Source organism: Panicum virgatum, chromosome 8N, assembly GCF_016808335.1.
Source record: "Panicum virgatum strain AP13 chromosome 8N, P.virgatum_v5, whole genome shotgun sequence".
NCBI lineage: Eukaryota > Viridiplantae > Streptophyta > Magnoliopsida > Poales > Poaceae > Panicum > Panicum virgatum.
Genome location: NC_053152.1, coordinates 18,125,143 through 18,146,157, shown reverse-complemented (window position 1 = coordinate 18,146,157; position 21,015 = coordinate 18,125,143). Strand labels below are relative to the sequence as shown.

Here is a 21,015-nt window from a genome sequence, read left to right as displayed (position 1 = left end):
TAGGTTCCCCTGGCCAGGTTGAAATTCGATTCAAAATCGTCCACCTCTCACGGCATGAGATTGCTTAATGTTTTCGGTCACACAGAGTAACAAGTGGAACAAATGATGATAATACTGCTGTATGATTAAATGGTTGCTCTACCATGCTTGAGTAGAGATAGTTGCAAATTTAGAAAGGTTAATCCAACTAGAATATGGCTAAGTAAAACCTGAAAGTAAGGATCAACACTTAGCGGCATTTTTGGCAAAACAAACCCCCCAAACCAAAAAGCCTTGCATGTCTAGCTATTGGACTAAGTTATATCCGGTGACGGGTAAGTCTTGCTGAGTATTAGTATACTTAGCCTTGCTTGTGGCACTATTTTCAGGTACTAACTTCGACGATATGATTGCGAGTCTTATTTGGCCTTGTACTTTGCCTCCGGGCTGGTCTGTCGAGTGGGATGGTCCTTCAGCCGGTGCTGACCACCCTCCTGCTGAGTGACGCTTTCGTACGGGCTTTATCGATGCGCCACGTTATTTCGCTAGTTATCTTTTACTGCTTCAGCTGAACAATGAGACTTGAATAATTTGAGTAGTTGAACTATGTAGTACTTTACTATTCTGAACCCGGTTTGTAATAAATTTATCTTTCGCTGCAATCACTCTGAGATGTATGAGACGATCTGTGTTGTAATCTCTGGGCTCACCTTCGTGTGGGTGTTGTCTGTGCGATCCTGGAATAGCGTGGCTTTTATCGAGGCTTCACTCGAGGAACTACCGGTGCGTGCCGATTTGGGTCGGAGTTGCCTAGCAACGAAGATCAGTGCACCCGGGCCCAGTTAGTTTGGGTGGTTCCGCCACAAAAGGGAGGGTGGGGGAGGAGGGGGCCTGCACGGGCTCAGGGACATAGCGCCTGTCGCGCCACCCCTACTGGCGCCCGCCTGGCGCGACAGGCCTGTCCACGTCGACAGCCTGCGTGGCGCGCCGCTGCCTGCGCTGCTAGCGTGGCGGCTCTGTCGCGCCACCTGCATTGGCGCGACAGAGACTATTTGTAGCGCCAATGCGGATGGCGCGACCAAACAGGCTATGGGGCGAAAATATAATGCTAACCTGGCTAAACTTAAAATATTATTAAAAAAGGTTAAAAATAAAAAAAATTCAGGAACAAGAGGTTAGGAAGGCTACCGAACTTGTCAGGGAGTTTTTGGAGCACATTACAGCCTGACATGCCTAGATGACGTAAAGAAATAAGATTGCCAATTGACTCAGGTAGCTCATAAAATTTAGAGCATGCTGATAGGTTGAGGAACCAGAGTGCAGAGAGCTCCCCAAATGACACGTGTAACTTATTGAGGCTGCTATTGCCAGATAGGTCCAAATAACAAAGGTTAAGAAGGCTACCAATATTATTAGGCAAGGTTTCAAGTGCGCAGTTAGACAGAATTAGTGTCTGCATATTCTGAAGTTTATGCAAGGATTTCGGAAGTGATGTAATTGGCAAGCCCGAGGCATCGAGGTACCTTAGCAGCATCAGTTGATGAATGGAAGAGGGCAACGATATGTTGCTGGGGACTGATTTCCCTTGGATGGAACATTCACTTATGTCCAAGACATGCAAATACTTGCATTTAGAGAATGACTTATCTTGAAGCTGCAATCTGTCGCACTCTGTAAAGTGGAGAGATCTAATTTTACTTGGAATTTTTTTCCGATCAATAGACTGCTTCTGATAATTGATAAACTGCATATGTCGGCAATAATTCTTCTCAAGGCTGTTCTGAGTCAATTCTTTGGGATCATTTAGAGCAAATAACTGTTGGCCAAGCATTATCGTTGCAAGATCATAAACCAAATCATGCATCGTCACCTTGATGGGACCTTCAGCATCCTCTGGAGCATTCTGCAGACAGATCAGTTGTTACTACAGTTAGTAGCGAGAAAGATTATCTTGATGGTAACAAACGAGCTGATTCTTACTCCTAGCTGTTAAACCTTGAGTGAATTTCACAAAATAATAATACTAGCATCGATCTTCTCAGATCTTTTTGCTATCTAGGTGTGTTCGCGTTCTGCTTAGGATGGGTGACTCTAGCCTTGAGCTATTTTAGCTTTTTCTTAGCTCTCCTGCATCATTCAAGAAAAAAAAACAATTTTGCACTGATCCTGATAGACCCCAAGATGCTTAAATTGGATTTCTATTTCCACTTTTAGAGAATCTCAAGAAAAAACTGGATACCAACAAGTTTTCTCCCAATATTTTCACTCCACCTGTCCCGTGCATCCACCACTCCTGCTCTCCAACGCGTCAGTGCCATACCTCTCTTGTCCAGCTCTGATTCTCCCAAAATTTTCATCCACTGTTGCTCTTGTTGTCCCCTAAGCCAGCAGCACTACAGCATTTTTTTTCTCCGTCCTTCACTCATAGGGCTTATTTGCATTGCCTTGAGACAACTTGTATAAACCAATAAGCTCCCCAAGGCGTTTGATTTCGAGCGCTTAGAGCTAAGATGCTTGCCAAGCCAAGGGTGTGGCGGCAGGGCATAAACCAAACAACTCCGATATACATCGCATACCAAATAGACACCCACAATAGCATGTGGGGGTTTTTGTCTATGTGCCTATTTTTCCTCTCTATATGATCCATTTGGTTTGGGTATACAAAACATTTTCATGTTTCCTTAATGCTTTGTTTAATATGATTGTTTTATTTTTCTCATTTATATCTTGTAGTATTTCTACATATATTATGGTATGATTCTTCTAAAGTTCTTAGACACGTCCCAGCTTGTTTGGATCTTTTTGCTACCATCAAATTCTTCTCCAACAAATTTTTATTGTTTCGATTAGATATTATGTTCCATATTTTAAATTACAAAACATCTAACCTAGTCCTTATTCTGATTGGCTCCTTGAGCCTAGTGCTGGTTGTAGCCAAGTTGCACTAAGGATCATTTAATTCTTTTACTACAAACTTGCACACCCCTCCTACATATTTGGGAAAAAGGTCATTCCTTTCCATCTCAGATAATGTTCGCTAGGGTCCTCATTGCCATTAAGGTTCTTGGGTTTTTATGTTTCCAAAACGAGCTTGAGGTTCTTGAGTTATCACTAGAGTATATTGGTTTTAATTCTTTCATCATGTTACAATTAAACATTTCAATCAGAATATTAATGTGATCATTTCCTTCTACCTTCTGATAGTGTCTTTCTTTCTAACTAACAAACAATCATCTATTCAGAAAATAAAAAAAGATTCATAGCCTGAATGTTCAGAATTCTGTGATTCATTAGTCGCCATTCGATGAAGTAAACAAAAATTTAGCCATAGCTGGTCAATTTTTAACAATAAAAATCAGTTATTATGACTCTAGTTAGTTATATTAAGTAAATATCCCAACTTAACATTCCCAAAAAAATTTGGGCGATTGGCACATTAGCTGCTCATATAGTTGATGATGCTTTCTTTTCTTTTACTGAAATACTATGGAGAAGTGGCAAAATAGTTCGTGTGTTCATTGTGTTTCCATGGATGTGGATTGCAGTGATAACTGTGGGTAAGACCACCATGCCACTCAATTTATTGTTAAATAAGTACTAACATAGATCTGTTGACAATCTTGGAGTTTAACATCGGTAGCATTGTATCATGCAGAATGAATCAACGGATGGAAAAGAGATTATTCTACTGACCTGAGAAGTCTTGGAAATTTGAAGAAAAGACATCCCCAACAAATAGTCAACACAGTGTTTGCCATCGACGATTGATTGAATATATCCAAGGGCTCTCCATTGCTGGATGAGGTTGTCACTAGCGATAGTAAAGCCCTTGGCGTAAACTGCACAATATGTGAAGCACAACTTGAACTTTAACGGCATGTAGTAATATCTCAACATGAGGCGCTCCAAAGGCTCTTGAAACAAAGTATTTTCTTCCATACCCAAAAAGATCTTCTTGTCCCTTATATCTTCCCATGCCTCTGTAGACTTATGTTGGGATAACAAAAATCCAAGAGATCGTGCTAGTAGTGGTAGACCTGCACACTTCTTGGCGATTTGTCTACCAATTGCTTCTAATCCACATAGATCCTCATCTTGCCAGAATGGTGTTTGTCGCATCACATTCCAACAGTCATCATCTGATAAAATGCTTAAATTGATTTGGTCACTCTTGCGCATAGGGCAGATTATTCCTTGACTAGCTAGAGCACCAATATCCAATTTATCCACTACATGTTGCATTCGTGTAGTTAATATGATCTTGCTTCCCTTCCTACCATATTGCAGCATATGCTTTAGTTTTTCCAAATTATCCACACCTTCCTCCCACATATCATCAAGAACAATCAAATACTTTTTGGTAGGGAGCATACTTTTCAACATTTCAGTAATGGACTGCAAATTGCCATCTTTTAGGGTGATGTACCATTCGCTTGGCTCAATACTGGTTTGTTTTTGTCTGTTTGTGGGTCTAGGACAATTTATGGCCCAAGTTGCCAGGTGAAGCCCACAAACACACCTCATGGATACCGCTTTGAGGGCCAAGTTCGTGGGCAGACCGAGTCTAGTGAACAAAAATGCATCCTGCAGGTATGGCTGCTCTCCACCTCTTTGTTTTTTTACTTATATTGTAATACCAAGCTACTCCACTTCACACTCTATTGACTTTCAGAATAAAATACAGGCAAGGAGGAGCTAGGCATATCATGCTATGCATGGGTTAACACATACTCTTCGAAATTATGTGGCCTCAAATGAACTGGAGTAAGGAGATGTCACCAACTTCTTTGTTCTCTTCTTTCTTGCCCAAGTTTTTAAAACAAAGTTTTTGGTTTTGTAAACTGATAAAGTGTTGTTGGCATTGTAGAGTGTTTCGGCTTATTGATATTCCATATTTCTAACACAGATGACACTAAAGGTGATGTTTGTGTTCAAGAACTGAGTAGGTCTGTGCTCAAAGTTGTAGATGGTGTTTCAAAAAAAATGTTGTAGAACTTGGTATTAAATTTTCATTTAATAGTAGTCCTGAGTTTAGTTTTACTCTAGGAAATTTTGTTCACAAACACCGTTCAATCATGGAATTGGACGATACACACCGCCTAATCGACAATTTGCCCAGTACCATTATAAAGCCATGGTTCTTTGCTGCAAGACACCGCACGCAATAAAATTTTCATTTTTATGGTTTGGGAGAGAGAAAGATGCGTGCATAGACCATATTGCCCTTCCAAGTTATCTTCTACCTCTAGACTCCACCTTTCTCTCTTATCTCCATCTTTGTCTGCAATTCTCCATCGATCCATCAAGCAACTAGCAAAGGCCAAGCAACGTGTACTTACTTGGTACTCATCCATGGCAGAGCCATGGCCTGCCGCATCACCACCGTCATCTGGTGCAGTGACAACGGAGCTGGAGCTGCCAGGGTTTCTGTTAAATCCGACGGAGGAGCTGCTTGGGTTCTAGCTAAAGTAGGTGGCTCAAGTTCGACATCATCCCCACAGTGCACCTGTATCGCCATGACCCTTGGGAGGTCCCAGGCCTGGCGCACATCGACGAGCGGGAGTCGTACTTCTTCGTGCCCCGACACACCATCGACGGCAGCAGCTGGCACATTTGGATACGATGCGCCTCCCTACCTGCTACCCATGCAGCGGCGGCCTCGACATCATCAATGGCGGTAGCGAAGGCGGACGCACCATTTGTGATGACAATGGTCGCCTCCGACCGTGAATCCAACCAGCTGCGACCTCTACGATGCCCCTACCCTTACTAATGGTGGTGGTCCCTGTCCCTTTTCAGATTCGGACATAGATGAAGCAACCCTGGCAGTAGCGCGTCACACCCACACGGATGATGCCCGACAGCTATGGCTCATCCCACCCCACACGGACGTCACTCTAGAGACTTCATGCCCTGGCTTCATGTCCCGTCTTTGTGACACCTTCGACCCATTCCTGCTACTATTCATGGGGGTGTCTGTTGCCTGCTGGTTCCTACTACCGTCTGTGGGGAGTGCGGTGGGCAAGCGGGGTTGTGGACAGGAGCGGCGATGCACAGTGTAGACCTGAGGGAATGGAGGAGAGAGAAGTGTGGAATCTAGAGGTAGAAGACGACTTGTAGGGGCCAATGTGGTCTATTCACGCGTCTTTCTCTCTACCGAACCATGAAAATAAATATTTTATTGCATGCGGTGTCCAGCAGCAAAGAACCACCGTTTCATAATGGTACTGGCCAAATTATCATTTTGGCGGTGTGCATCGGCCAATTCCACGATTGAACGGTGTCCGTGAGCAAAATTTTCCTTTTACTTTTGGGAGATGTCATTTCCTTGCTGATTTATTCATGTATAAGGTTACCGCAGTCAAAGAATGATTACTCACTACGTGTTTCTGTGATTCTATCTCTTATTTTTGAAATAAAGGCAGGAGCTCTGCTGCTCAGTTCAGATGAAAGAATTGTATGTACAAGAAGGGTAGCCGAACATGGTATCAACACAGGGCACACAAAGGGCTGACTCACCCACATGATGTGGAAGAGCACAAAACTGTCATGAGTCCTGCGACATCCCATGGCAGACCCTAGATGATCCTAACGAAGACAGGTAGATGGTCTGAAGCGAAAGGCCGCAACAGGTCATCATTGCCAAGCTCAATATGAAGAGCAGCTCTGACTTCCAATTTTGAACCTCTGCCCCGCCCCCTGCTTTTGCCGACCTCCAAAACAGTCTAGTCAATGAAAAAGGGGGGTTCGCCTCATATTATCGTTGCCGAGCCACATCCACTGACGTAGCAGCTCTGACTTCACGCTGCAAGTCCCCCCTCCACATGCATACCGTGCGCCGAGAATCGAAGAGCATCAACCGAAGGTGATGTTGTGGCCATGACAAACTTCAAAAGCAACACCTTCTAGAAGGGAATGATGTCAGGGACGCCACTGTCGCTTGTCCGAGATGGACCGGGCTTTCGCCCATGGAAGATAGTGCTGGGGAAACATGACACCCTCATCAGGGGAAGTGACACCCATGGGTGTTACCTTCACTGAGGCTTTCGCCCAAGATGTCCCCCAGCACATGATCAGGCCAAGACCCCAGGTCATAGGATGCTGTCTCTGCCGTCGTCGTTCCCTGACATCCCATAGGAACCCTTCCAGAGGGGCATCGACACACCGGCTGCATGCAGCAGCTATAAAGATGCATTGCTGCCACCCCCTCCGGCCAAGCACACAGTGTGACACCCTAGGTGTCTGCACAGTAGTTGTGTATCTATTTTATGCATCATGTGCTTGATTTGCTTGAAAAAAATATTTTTGTAAGTATAAAAGGTTATATGTGTAATTATGATATTATGCAAGGTCCTTTCTATAGTTTAATTTGAATAGGGTGTGCAATTATTGCTTTTGTGGAGGGTGTATTTGCAAATTTTAGTGCAATCATTGCTTGGCAGAAAATCTTACTTTTTAGTCTGCATTTGAGTTGAATTTACATGGGAAAAGACAAAAGTCCTTTGAATTCAAAATCCCTCTATGTTTTCAAAATTAGCTCTTTATCCTTTGGTCAAATCAATTTTTGCACAACATCAAAGTTGTAGATATTGAAAAGTTGAACAACTTTCATGTTGGGCACTTTTTCATTTGAGCCCTAGTTTAAATGTTATTGCTAGTTTATAGTTGGGCCCCTGGAATTTTTGGAAATTGAAAACTAGTCCTTTTCCCCTTCCTCCAGCCTGCTTCCTCTGTTTCTCTCACCGCCGCCGCTGTGCAGTGCCGCCCGTCACCGTGGGCTGGCCAGAAGCCACCTCCAGCTTGACGTGCCCCTCCCACGCGTCGCGGCCGACCGTCTCCACCGCCCTTTTGCCTCGCGCTGGCGCTCTCCATCTCGTGCCACACACCCAGGCCGACCCACCGGCCGCCACCTCGCCTCGTGCAACACACTGCCGTATAGCGAAGCCATTGCAGGCCATCATTGCTAACCTTGGTACCCGCAGCTAAAAAGGCTAGCCACCGCCAGCCACCGTCGGTCGAGCGATCCCCGCCACCGTGGGTGCCGCCCCTAGCCCAACGGACCCAGCCGTGAGAATGGAGAACCCGACGCTCCAGGCCTGCTGTTGACGGCAATAAATTCACATTCTAGCCGTCAACTTCTCGGGAATAACAAAAGCTTTAAACTATGTTCCATTAATATTTTATTTATTTCTAATGAGTTCCACAAGTTTTGGATAAGTTTTGATTCCAGGAGCAGGTGTACCAACAATGGACAGAAATGGGCAAAATCCCAGGCCGGGCGGCCTCTCCTAGGCCGGCCGGCCTAACACCTCCAAGAACATGGTCCCGGCTTCGAACCAGAAGCAATGTGACACGATCATAATGCCCTGAGTCGTGGGTTAGGACTTGGTTTGATTGGATGGATCGGAAGGCTTGCACAAAGAACAAAAGGGACACAACTCTGAACTAACTAAGGTCTAGGGCTGTGATTCACCACCGAGGCAAGTCACCAGAACGCAGAGGAAACATCGGCGCAACAGAGGGCCGAGTTGGGCCAGAGGGAGGTTGGCTGGCCTCCCCTAGGCCGGCCGGCCTACAACCTCAAGCGTTCGGGCAACGCAACGACTACCGACCTCCTGAAGCAATCCAGAACGTCCGTGCAAAGGCGGTGGCCAGATGGCCGAAATCCCAGGCCGGCCGGCCTAGGGGAGGCCGGCCGGCCCCACTTTGCAGTGTCTCATGCCCCGGATCGCGTGGAAGACAAGCACACCGACCTTACCTGCTTCCAACTGACGCTACGGGGATTAACCGCCAGATACCGACCTTGGAAGGGCTATAAATAGAAGCACCATCCATCACTTCAACACACACCATTGGAGCTCTTCTCTCTTCACTTGTACTTTCTAGAGTAGGTTAGTAGCTTGGGAGTTAGAGTCGAGTCGAGCTTGCTCGGGATTCCGGACTCGTCGGAAGTCTGGTATAGCTCTTGTATCTTTCTTTTGATATTATCAATATAAGTTATCTTCTTTACTTTTCTGAGTCAGCTTTACTTTCCACTGTCATTTATTTACTCGAGTCTGAGTGTTCAGCTTGAGCGCGGAAGTTATTCTTTAGCTTAGACTAAGTTATCTTTCTTAGTAATCGGGAACTTATCTTACGGGTTTTCTCGCCCGGACTAGAGTATCTCAAGTTAGTGCTCTAGGTTGAGGGGGATTTCTCTCGAAGGCCTCAAGAGAAATCCTAACACCGAGTGCAGACGTGGTGTCTGACCTTAGTGTTAGCTAGAAAGTGTGTTCCACCCCACGAAACCGTTGTGGTAGTCGGTAGGTGGTGACAGCCCTATCCGTCCTTTGTAGTCCACCACGTTCGGGTGTTTTCATAGCAGAAGTGCAGGTTGCTGTTGGACTCCCCTCTCATCCCTCTCTGAAGTTCTTCCTCTTCCAGCCGCCAAAGTAAGCTCTGCTTTCCCGAGAACTAGTTAGGTGTTTAGTCTGATCTAGAGAGGCTAGCTCGATAGTTCAGAAGTGTATCAGGAGTCTTATCTCACTCGTTGTTCTCCCAGCTGCTACCTCTCTAAGGAATTGAATCTCCGTGTATCACTCGGTCATTGTTTGGCCATTTATCTCACTCACCTATCTGGCTTACCCTCGTCTAGTTAGTCGGATGATTAACCTAGTACGGTTATCATTCGATTTACAATACTCTTTACCATAGTGCTTCCCTGAGGAAAGTTACGATACCCTGGAATACTCCAAGGTGAAGTGCTACAGTGGTGATTCTGTGCGCTTGCAGAATATCTATTCTATCGGGCATAAGAAATGCCAACAAGCATTTTTGGTGCCGTTGCCAGGGAAGCAATTGGCTAAAAATATCGTAGATAGTTTTATGAACTCTACTAGTTTGTCACCGCTAACCCTAGCGGGCTTACCATTGCTCTCTCTATCTTTTGATCAATGCAGAGCAGTGCATGACCGGTTTTGACCTACCAAGTAACTTCAACCCAAATCCAGAAAGAATTGGGAGAATCCTGAGACGTCGCGTCGTCCCACCTTAGAAGAGACTCACTTGGCCCTTTAGTTCACCCTCCAATTCAGCATCCTCATCCATGGCTCAGAAGACTCTTTGTCAGTTTTCTGCCTCATCTAGTAGCCACATTCCTACTGGATTGAATGTCAACCAAGCCGGCAATGACGGCTTTGAGCTGAAGACTGGACTTATGAACATGGTCCAAGCAAGTCCGTTCTGCGGAAAGGCATCCGAGGATGCCAACGCCCATCTCCAGAACTTCCTAGAGGTGAGTAACACCATCAACCCCAGAGGAACTAAATTGGATGACGTCCGTCTTCGCCTGTTCCCGTTCTCACTGCTCGGGAAAGCCAAGACGTGGTTCTATTCCAACAAGGAAGCTTTCACGACATGGGAAGCTTGTTCGAATGCATTCCTAGCCAAGTACTTTCCAGTGGGCCAGACCAATGCCCTCCGGAACAGGATTACCGGAATTCAGAAATTACCGGACGAGAGCATCCCGGAAGTCTGGGAGCGTCTCCAGGAGTACATTCAAGCATGCCCACACCACGGCATAGAAGAGTGGCTGATCATTCAGAACTTCTTCCACGGCTTGAATCAGCAAGCCCAGGACCACGTTGACGCAGCAGCGGGTGGTTCCTTCCTTTCTCTCGATGTTGCGAGCGCAAAGGCGCTGATTGACAAGATAGCTTCCAACCAAAGTTGGAAAGGAGAAAGGCACCCAGCCCGTCCCAGAGGCGTGCATCAGATCGACACAGTTGACATGTTAGCTGCCAAGTTGGAACTTCTGATGAAGAAGCTAGAACCTCCGCACCAGGAGGTTAATCAGGTTTTGGAGTCTCGTATAATATGTGAAACATGTGGCGAGACTGGGCACTCGGGCACTTCGTGCCCATTAACTCAAGAGGACGCGAACTTCATGAGGAGCAACAATACTCCCAACTCAGGATTTCGTCCTCAGTAGGGTTGGAACTCCAAGCCCAACCTCCCCTTCGGTCAACAACAAGGTATGAACTTCAATAACAGTTTTCAGCCCACATTAAAAGACCTAGTGTACGGCCAAAAGCAAATAAAAGATAATATTAGTAAGAAATTTCTTGCTAATGACAAGATCCTAGAATCTATGGCTGCACAACTAGAGGGATTTAATTTTGTTATTAAGAACTAACTGAGCTTTAATAAGATGATAGAAACTCAAGTAGCTCGGCTTGCATCCTCATGTCCTAACATCAACGCGGGGAAACTACCCGGGCAACCAGAAGTACCCCTGAAAGAAAATGTTAGTGCGGTGACCATGCGTGGTGGTAAGACCACGCAAGAGCCACCTTTTCCACAGGATGCATGGAAGCAGCGAAAGACCGTAATCGCTAGCCATACCGAAGTTGAAGACGAAGCGCAGGAGGAAGCTGTCGAATCCAACACTTTTGCTACCCAGGAAAACCTTGTGGAACCCCCTAGAACTTCACGGGACTATCACGACACAACTGCCTTACCGTTTCCGGAGCGGATAAGGAAGCCAGTGGGCGACGAACAATTCGGCAAGTTCGTCGAGGTAATAAAGAAGCTATATGTGAATATACCGCTTCTTGACGCTATGCAGGTATCCACGTATGCCAAGTATATCAAGGATAGTCTTGGAAATAAGCGGACGTTGCCCACCACTGAGGTCGTGCAGTTAACCAAAGAGTGTAGCGCTGCTATACTCGATCCTCTCCTGGTGAAGAAGAAAGACCCAGGCTTCCCCACCATCACCTGCTCGATCGAGGCTCAACACTTTTCCAATGCCCTCTGCGACTTGGGAGCAAGCATCAGTGTCATGCCAAAGGTAGTTTATGACAAACTTAACCATCATGCACTTGCCCCTACTGTCGTGTTTGCAGCTAGCGGACCAAATGGTCCGTTATCCTGCGGGAATAGCAGAGAATATCCCGGTGAAAATCCGGAATTTCTTCATTCCCGTCGACTTCGTCGTACTCGACATGGAAGTCGACGCCAAGACGCCGCTCATCCTGGGCAGGCCATTCTTGAGCACAGCAAATGCCCATATTGATGTTGGAGCTGGAGAGATTCAGCTCAACATTAATGGTCAGCAGGAGAAGTTCGCCTTCAAACCGAAGGTTGAACAATGCTCACTAGTCAAGGAGGCCCATCGGAAAAAGAAGCCCGAGAAAGAGGCAAAGAAACTGTCGCTTCCGAACATTGAAGCCCTCATTGAGTTCGTGGAATGTTTGCGGATTTAGGAGGAGTCACGAATTCAAGAGGAAGCAAAGCACATCAAGCTTGACAATCAGAGGAATGCCAAACGATGGATCCAGTGTAAGAAATTTCTGGAATCATTGGAAACTAAGGTTGAAACACAACCCACACCCAAGAAAGTGTGGCGGAAGAAAGTATCATCGCCCAAGACTCCATCTGGCGACGACAATCAAACCAAAGGAATGGAGAGTCCGGCTCCGGACTCAAAACCCGAGCCCTCGCCATGAGGTACGTGGCACATATCCATCATCGCATTGCATATAGGATAGTTTAATTTTCCTTGCATAAATTTTCTCATCTTGCATAATCATGTTTGAAATTTAACCAATGAATGTTTAAAATTTGAAAGTTTGCATCCATAAAACTTCACAATTTTTTTTTCGTAAATTGTTGGCCGAGTACCAGGCCGGCCGGCCCCACCTAGGCTGGCCGGTCCCACCCAGGCCAGCCGGCCCCACCTTCTCTCCTCTCGTAGGGGACAACAGGGAGTGGATTCTTGGAGTAAAGAAAAAGCAAGGGACAAGAGGGGGGGAGCACGGGAATGTGCAGAGGCACGCCGAACGGCCTCATCAGGGCCGGCCGGCCTCTGTCGTCAACCCGAATCCCATCATCACCGACGCCGGCATGATCGCCGGCATGATCACCTGCAAGCCTAAGCAATAGACCGTCGGCGTGGCTCGATGGCCGCTGCTCAGAGGCTGACCGGCCTGGCCCTGGCGCCGGGCTATAAAAGCCAGCAAGCTCGGTGTCCCTCGGTGCACCAGAAGCTCAGGTACACTTGCCTCAGCCCGAGCTCCTTAATCCCCTCTCCCTTTCTTAAGTTTCTTTGCCTAATTGAGCTCTTTTGAGTTGATTAAGTAAAGGACTTAAGTGCTAGTTCGCCCCAAAATAAAATTTGAGTAGGAATTAGTGAATTTCATAAACCAGAAAACACAAAAATATTTCCCCTCTAAATAAATTCATGGCACGCTGAACGTTGAACGTTTGTGGTGGTTTAAACGCCCTGCAAGAACGACTAACAACTAACGACTAAACTAACCCTCTTCTTAACCCCTTGTTCCCTTCGGGTATTGCTTGTACTAACCTTTTGCAGGCACCATGATAACTCGAGCCAAGGAGAAGGTCAAGAAGGCATTCTCGAGAAGATCGAGAAGCTCGCGGAGTTTGTCTTCTTCTCGGGATAGCATGTCGGTCGACTCCGGTCACCGTTCACACGCATTCCGGGAAGAAGAAGAAATTCCCAAAGTCCCACGAAGCCGTTTCCGCATCAGGATCTTGACAATGGTTGAGCAAATCGTCTTCAAGAATGACTACGAGCGGCAAGCACTCGAGCTGCTGAAGAGGCAAACTTATGCCCATGCCAAGAGATTCGAAACCGCTTCCTCATCACGACGGGACTCTTGCAAGATATGAACCAAGCATTCACTGGCATCGGATGGAAGAACTTCGCCGACATCGTCGAGCCAGGTTCGCATCTCCTGACCATGGAATTTCTTATGTCTCTTACCATTGAAGAAACCAGCACTGAAACTAAAATTTACTTCCGGTTCTTTAACGAACATTTTGAAATGACTCTCCAACAATTTAGTGTTCTTTGGGCTTTAATAAAAGATGCATCTTAGACCCAAACACCCTTGTTGAGCGTTATCAATATGACCGTAGCTCTTGGTGGAGTGAATTTTCTAATGAACCCATGAGTAGCAAGAACAGCATAGTCTCCATTTATAATCCTACTCTAAGGTTTCTTGCCAAGTGGCTCGCCATGGTTGTGTACTCTCGCATAGACCTTCGCCTCTGCAGCTTGCCTAAGCTGTAGTGTCTGTACGCTATGGCGAACAAGATTCGCTTTTCTCCTGTCCGGAGCATGCTTGCTCTTTGGCAGAAAATGATTACGGGTAAAAGCCCCATCGACATAACCCCACTGGTCACTCGTGTGGCGAGGTATGTCAAAGCGATGGACGACGCCGAAGTCACTTTCTTGCCCGAGACGGAAGCGTACAGATACGAGGTCAGTCTTGAGCATTTTGTGCAAGGGCACATGATGCGAGAAGGGCCAGGAAATTCTCTCTTTATGTGTTACCCCGGGTATGATTGGGAGATCGAGCTTCCATGCCCGAGACTCTCTCTCTACTCGGTGCAAAGTCTAACATTGCAGATGGAGAAAAGAGAACCCGCACGACAGAGTGTTGCAGGTCCACAGACGAGGAGCAGGACCCGGCGCGAGCGGCTAGAGCAGGTGCATCACGACAGACACCCCCGGTTCATGCATCAGCACAACCGGGGTCGTCCACGTAGAACATGAGCTTCGAGGAGGCGTACGGGCATTACAACTATGACCCGTATCAGGCCGGCAGCAGCGGATTCACCGGTGGACAAGGACCGTACTACTCCACAGGTATGCATCCGTCTTATGGTCCACAGGTGGGTCCCTCATCGTCAGCACGCTTTAACTATGAGGACCCAATTCTTCGGAGCATCACGGACGTTTCGAACCGCATCAGCACTCTTGGTACACAGCAGCAGATGCATGACTCCATGGCACACAACACCCAGCTCACTCAGGAGAGCTTGGGGTTGACCTCCGCTTTGCAGTACGACGTCTCGAACGTCTACATCCACCTTGGGTTTGACTATCAGCAGTCCCAACCATACCAGCCGTACCAGCCACCTGAACAGGAGAACAACGACGACGAGGAGGAGAACGACGACAACGAGGAGGACAAGGACGACGATGAGGAGGACTGAGGTTCATCGAAGCTTGGGGGGTCACACTGCCAGGTAAGTCATCGCACCCGTTCTTTCTATTCAGTAACCATGCCAAAAAAACTTAAATAGTAGTAATAAATAAATAATCTCATAACAAAAATCCGAAAAATATTTCCATGCTTTGAATAAAATTTATATGAGTGGAAATCCGTGTAAGCTCTTACTTTGGAAATGATGAACAGTTGCTCTGTTTAAACCCTGTATGTGCCTCGTTTACAGCTTTTTACTCTCCTAGTACCTGAACTAGTTGGCACATATTAGTTCCACTGAAAAATCTGGTTGCGTGGAGGCATGAGTTCGAATTCTAAAGTCTAAGTTGTTGCGGGATTTAAGATAGCCCAAACTGGAATTTAAACTGCTTGCTCTAGTAGGGAACCCCTCGGAACTCTTTTTAAAATTCTGGTAAAGGTTTCCCATGGTTAGAATGACCCATCCAGAGCCTAATATTTCATAAACCGTTTTGAGCTATCTGAAGTTACTTTGAGCTGTGTCGAATGGTGCATCCACTTCGGGAATGGTACTTGCCATCTACAGGTCTTCATCCCCCATAAATTCACCATTTGCTAGCCCAAACATAACTGGCCTGTCAGTCACCCATTCCGGGTATTGACATCCACTTTCGCCAGTTATACTCCCCCGCAATCACAAGTTCCAATACCTCCACGAGAGCTTCCCAATCAAAACTCCAAAGAATTCAAGTTATATCAGCAAAAGAGAGTGGAGCTATCTTCTTTTTAAAAAAGAAAAAAGAACAAAAGAGAGAGAAAAAAAGAAAGAGAAGCCCACTCTCCATCCCAACAAGTTGCAAAATTATGGAGTTCAAATAATTCAAATGGGAAGCTATCCACTTCATTCCTTCATACCCTCCAAATATCCAAATATTTCCATGAGACCCGAGTTTGGCTAAGTACCAGCCCCGGCATGGATCACCCTTCGCCTGAGCAATACAGGTAACCAAGGTATGCAAACATCTTCCTACCCATAAACTCCACATATCAGCTTTAGAGATTGGAAGAATACGGTCAGATATCTCGACCATAGGTGAGGATCATACACTTTGAGCGACTCGAGAGTACAATTGGGAAACCTGAATCTCTTTTGAAAAATTCTTATAAAAATCCGAGCTGGGAACCTGAACCGGTAGCAGGGAACATTCCGGTGAAGGTTGTTCAGTCCAACAACCGCCCAAGACCGAGGGATGAAAAACGAATACACCCCATCTTCCAGAACCTTAGGTACGAACCAACTTTTCATAAGTACAGATGGAAAGAGTAATATGCTGTACACAAGGTACCTGCAAGGGGGTAAACATTGATGCAACTCCTGATCCACCGAGCCTCAGTTTAAGCTTTGCTCGAGGACGAGCAAAAGTTTCAGCTTGGGGGGTGTTGACGGCCATAAATTCACATTCTAGCCGTCAACTTCTCAGGAATAACATGAGCTTTACACTATGTTCCATTCATATTTTATTTATTTCTAACGAGTTCCACAAGTTTTGGATGAGTTTTGATTCCAGGAGCAGGTGTACCAAAAATGGACAGAAATGGGAAAAATCACAGGCCGGCCGCCCTGGCATCTCCAAGAACATGATCCCGGCTTCGAACCAGAAGCAATGTGACATGATCATAATGCCCTAAGTCGAGGGTTAGGCCTTGGTTTGATTGGATGGATCGGAAGGCTTGCAGAAAGAACAAAAGGGCCACAACTCAGTACCAACTAAGGTCCAGTGCCGTGATTCACCACCGAGGCAAGTCACCAGAATGCAGAGGAAACATCGGCGCAACGGAGGGCCGAGTTGGGCCAGAGGGAGGCCGGCCGGCCTCCCCTAGGGCGGCCGGCCTACAACCTCAAGCGTTCGGGCAACGCAACGACTACCGACCTCCTGAAGCAATCTAGAACGTCCGTGCAAAGGCGGTGGCCAGATGGCTGAAATCCCAGGCTGGCCAGCCTAGGGGAGGCCGGCCGGCCCCACTTTGCAGTGTCTCCTGCCCCGGCTTCGCGTGGAAGACAAGCACACCGACCTTACCTGCTTGCAACTGACGCTACGGGGATTAACCGCCAGATACCGACCTTGGAAGGGCTATGAATAGAAGCACCATCCATCACTTCAACACACACCATTGGAGCTCTTCTCTCTTCACTTGTACTTTCTAGAGTATGTTAGTAGCTTGGGAGTTAGAGTCGAGTCGAGCTTGCTTGGGATTCCGGAGTCGTCGGAAGTCTGGTATAGCTCTTGTATCTTTCTTTTGACATTATCAATATAAGTTATCTTCTTTACTTTTCTGAGTCAGCTTTACTTTCCGCTGTCATTTATTTACTCGAGTCTGAGTGTTCAGCTTGAGTGCGGAAGTTATCCTTTAGCTTAGACTAAGTTATCTTTCTTAGTAATCGGGAACTTATCTTACGGGTTTTCTCGCCCGGACTAGAGTATCTCAAGTTAGTGCTCTAGGTTGAGGGGGATTTCTCTCGAAGGCCTCGAGAGAAATCCTAACACCGAGTGCAGACGTGGTGTCTGACCTTAGTGTTAGCTAGAAAGTGTGTTCCACCCCACAGAACCGTTGTGGTAGTCAGTAGGTGGTGACAGCCCTATCCGTCCTTTGTAGTCCACCACGTTCGGGTGTTTTCATAGCAGTAGTGCAGGTTGTCGTTGGACTCCCCTCTCATCCCCCTCTGAAGTCCTTCCACTTCCAGCCGCCGAAGTAAGCTCTGCTTTCCCGAGAACTAGTTAGGTGTTTAGTCTGATCTAGAGAGGCTAGCTCGATAGTTCTGAAGTGTATCAGGAGTCTTATCTCACTCGTTGTCCTCCTAGCTGCTACCTCTCTAAGGAATTGAATCTCTGTGTGTTACTCGGTCATTGTTTGGCCATTTATCTCACTCACCTATCTGTCTTATCCCCATCTAGTTAGTCGGATGATTAACTAGTACGGTTATCATTCGATTTACGATATTCTTTACCATAGTGCTTCCCTAAGGAAAAATACGATACCCTGGAATACTCCAAGGTTAAGTGCTACAGCGGTGATTCTGTGCGCTTCAAAAATATCTATTCTATCGGGCATAAGAAATGCCAACACCTGCGCAGCCGCCCCCACCATCGCCGACACCACTAGCGCTGCCCCCGACCAAGGGGTGCTGGATCCGGCAGATCGGGCACCGGATCTAGCCACCCAAGCCCAAGAGCAGCCCAGGCTAGCCCCGCCAGCGCAGCCATGTGAAGAGGAGATGGGACTGTTGGAACTTCCCAGGAACGCGTGTTCTGCCCGCTCTCAATCTGATTCGCTCGCTCTCACTCTCGCATGCGCCGGCGGACCGAGGAAGAAGATGAACAGCCTGTATCTTGGCCTCTCTGTATTACATTGAACTCGACAATCCGGAGCACATGAAGTACATGGACTTTTGTAGGCCGGGGACGCATCAGGAGCTCTCCTCCACGTCCTTCACTCCTGCCGGACCCGCTCAGCCTTGCCCAGGGAGCCACTTGCTCGCTCCGGACGTGGCGGCCTTCTTCGCACAGACTTGCGCCTACAGCCACTACTCCTAACAACTCCAAGACTCGATCAACACAACAGTTGGCGCACTTCCGCACAATCTGCACCTAGATCTGGACGGCAATGACCTTGCCAACCGACTGGACCCGAGCTCGCCGAATGAGCTCGACACACGCATGGTGCGACACACACGCGCACAGCACAACACACACGTAGGCACGCCAGAAACACACCTATGGCGTGTTTATTCTAAAAATCTCCCCCTAAACATGACTCCCCCTAACCTACGACGTCGCCGCCCATCCTAACGTACAGGACTCCGGCTCTTCATAGACCATCGCTGGGAGCACACCTTCTTTGTCTCTGGGGCTGCCGCACACTCGCCGTTGCCTCGATGCTGCTCCTTCCATCGTCGTTGTCATCCTGCGGCTGCCGCTACAGCCTCCAGACGTGATGCGAACCACGCAGCATGCCTCCGTGGAACGCCGTGGCCTTCTTCTCCCTCTCCGGCGACACACGCCACCGCTTCATCCCTATGTCGCACGCCACTGCTCCACGGCCAGAACGACGCCCCGCCTTACCAAGACAGGACCGATGCGCGATCCACTATCTAGCCGCAGCGCCTTGCCTTGCATCGCCACGGGCTCCCTCACGCGCACCGACACACGGCCCGGTGACCTTCAGCGTTCTGCCACGTACAGGCCACCGTGAGCACTCCTCTGGTCCTCGCATCGCCGCCGTCCGTGCGTTCCTTGCCGCTGCGCTGAGCCACCACTGCCTCGCCGGCCGCGCTGCCGGTCGCTTGCCACGCCCGCGCCGAGAATCACGCGCGCGCCCTGCCGCGACCCTCCCAGCCGCCTCGCGCCGCCACTCACTCCGTGCGCCGCGCTTGTGCCTGCGCCCATGCGCCACCACCGGCGACCCCGCAGCACATCACGCCCACGCCCTGCTACGCGCCCCAGCCCGCAGCTCCGCCAGCCGCTGCACCAAGGCAGCCTCAGCGCCACACATGTCCACAGGCTGACACACGGCCCGGAGCATCACGCATCGCAGCCGTCAGCGAGCACCGCCGGTACACCTCGGTCGAGGGGAACAGATCCCCCAACTATCTAACCTTGCTCTTGATACCAGTTGTTGGAACTACGTAGGAACGCGTGTTCTGCCTGCTCTCACTCTGATTCGCTCACTCTCACTCTCGCACGCGCCTGCAAACTAAGGAAGAAGATGAACAATAATTTCGACGACGATCACTGCGGAGCCACTGCTCCTGTATCTTGGCCTCTCTGCCTATTGCCATTGTCACCCAATATTTTGACTCTGATGACGTGAGCGCAGTCCTAAATAAAAGTTGGTGCCGCTGTTGAAATGAAGGCAACTATGAACTTAGTACGACTTATTTCAGAATCAATTGCCTCAACGATTCATGTTTACCAAAATAATATCACGGTCCTGCTTGAGTTGCCTATGCACGGGCATTTTATTTTTGCCAGGTTAAAACAAGGCCTAATTTAAATGTTGTTATGGCTAAAGTGATACACTCAATTTTTATTTTAACAATGAGACCACACTATCAATTTTAAATTCACAGATATGATGTAACGCGTTCGCAACTTTTATTTTAAAATTAAGGATTAGCAAGGTTCCGCTTCTCTTCCCCAGCAGCATTCTAAAGCTTATTAATTTGGGAGTGATCAGATGGGCAAATATCAGTTAAAAGCATATAAGTGGAACCGAGAGTTTTAAAAATGGGACAACCCTCACTTCGGAAAAAGAAGAAAAAATGAAAATTAATTAAGAATATTGAAGTTTAGCATCTGTACCTTGGGTTGGTCCTGCTTAATGAGTTCAATAGCGTCGAACTCATCCAGCAAGTCCTCAATGTCGTAGGCTGCAGCCTTGAAATCCTTCATCCAAACCCGCATGATCTCTCGTCTCTCTCCTTCATCCTGGCCCTCCCTCCGGTCAGCATGGCGCATCAAAGCTTGCAGCTTCACCATGGTCCTCTTCAAGCCATCCACGTCGTCCTTGAATCTCCACAACAGGGTAGCCTCATCCCAGACAAGCTCGGCAAGCTTGCTGGCTATCAGCCCGCCAACGGCGCTTGCCATCTCGTGGCCGGCGCCGACCAGAACAACTCACAAGGGATGCTGGCTGCTGCAGTGTATGTGGGAGCTTCTTGGGTGGAGGACTGGTGCTCCCGATGTTAATCCAACACCCTGCATATAAGGTTGTCTTTGGCACCTGCTACTGAGCAGCTTTGCATCGATACCTTGAGTGTACTCTGTACACGGTCCTTTATTCAGTACATTGACACCACGCAAAGTTACATGTATGAATAGATGTCACACCCGGTTTTAAAAACAAAACCGAATGCATAACTATATGTATACTAGGATCAAGTTTCATACATATAGTAACTTCATAAGTGAATAATCAGTAACAGTATCACGAAAAGAGAATTACAACAACTATAAAGATTATCAGAGATACACAGCTTATCCTGGAAACGAAGACTCCAAAC

The 21,015-nt window shown here is 47.5% G+C and overlaps 2 protein-coding genes across 2 annotated transcripts; both read right to left on the bottom strand.

Annotated features, from left to right (window-relative positions):
* Positions 1-1,196: 1,196 nt before the first annotated feature.
* Positions 1,197-4,421, bottom strand: LOC120684855 (putative disease resistance protein RGA3). Its single transcript, XM_039966720.1, has 3 exons — positions 3,673-4,421; positions 1,293-1,882; positions 1,197-1,212 (listed from the first exon to the last, which is right to left on the bottom strand). Exons 1-3 carry the CDS (start codon positions 4,360-4,362, stop codon positions 1,197-1,199), a joined length of 1,296 nt encoding a protein of 431 aa, XP_039822654.1. The 5' UTR covers positions 4,363-4,421.
* A 14,508-nt stretch (positions 4,422-18,929) lies between these two features.
* LOC120684854 (probable disease resistance RPP8-like protein 2) lies at positions 18,930-20,602 on the bottom strand. Its single transcript, XM_039966719.1, has 2 exons — positions 20,315-20,602; positions 18,930-19,070 (listed from the first exon to the last, which is right to left on the bottom strand). The coding sequence occupies exons 1-2, from the start codon at positions 20,600-20,602 to the stop codon at positions 18,930-18,932; spliced, it is 429 nt and encodes a 142-aa protein (XP_039822653.1).
* Between the last annotated feature and the right edge of the window lie 413 nt (positions 20,603-21,015).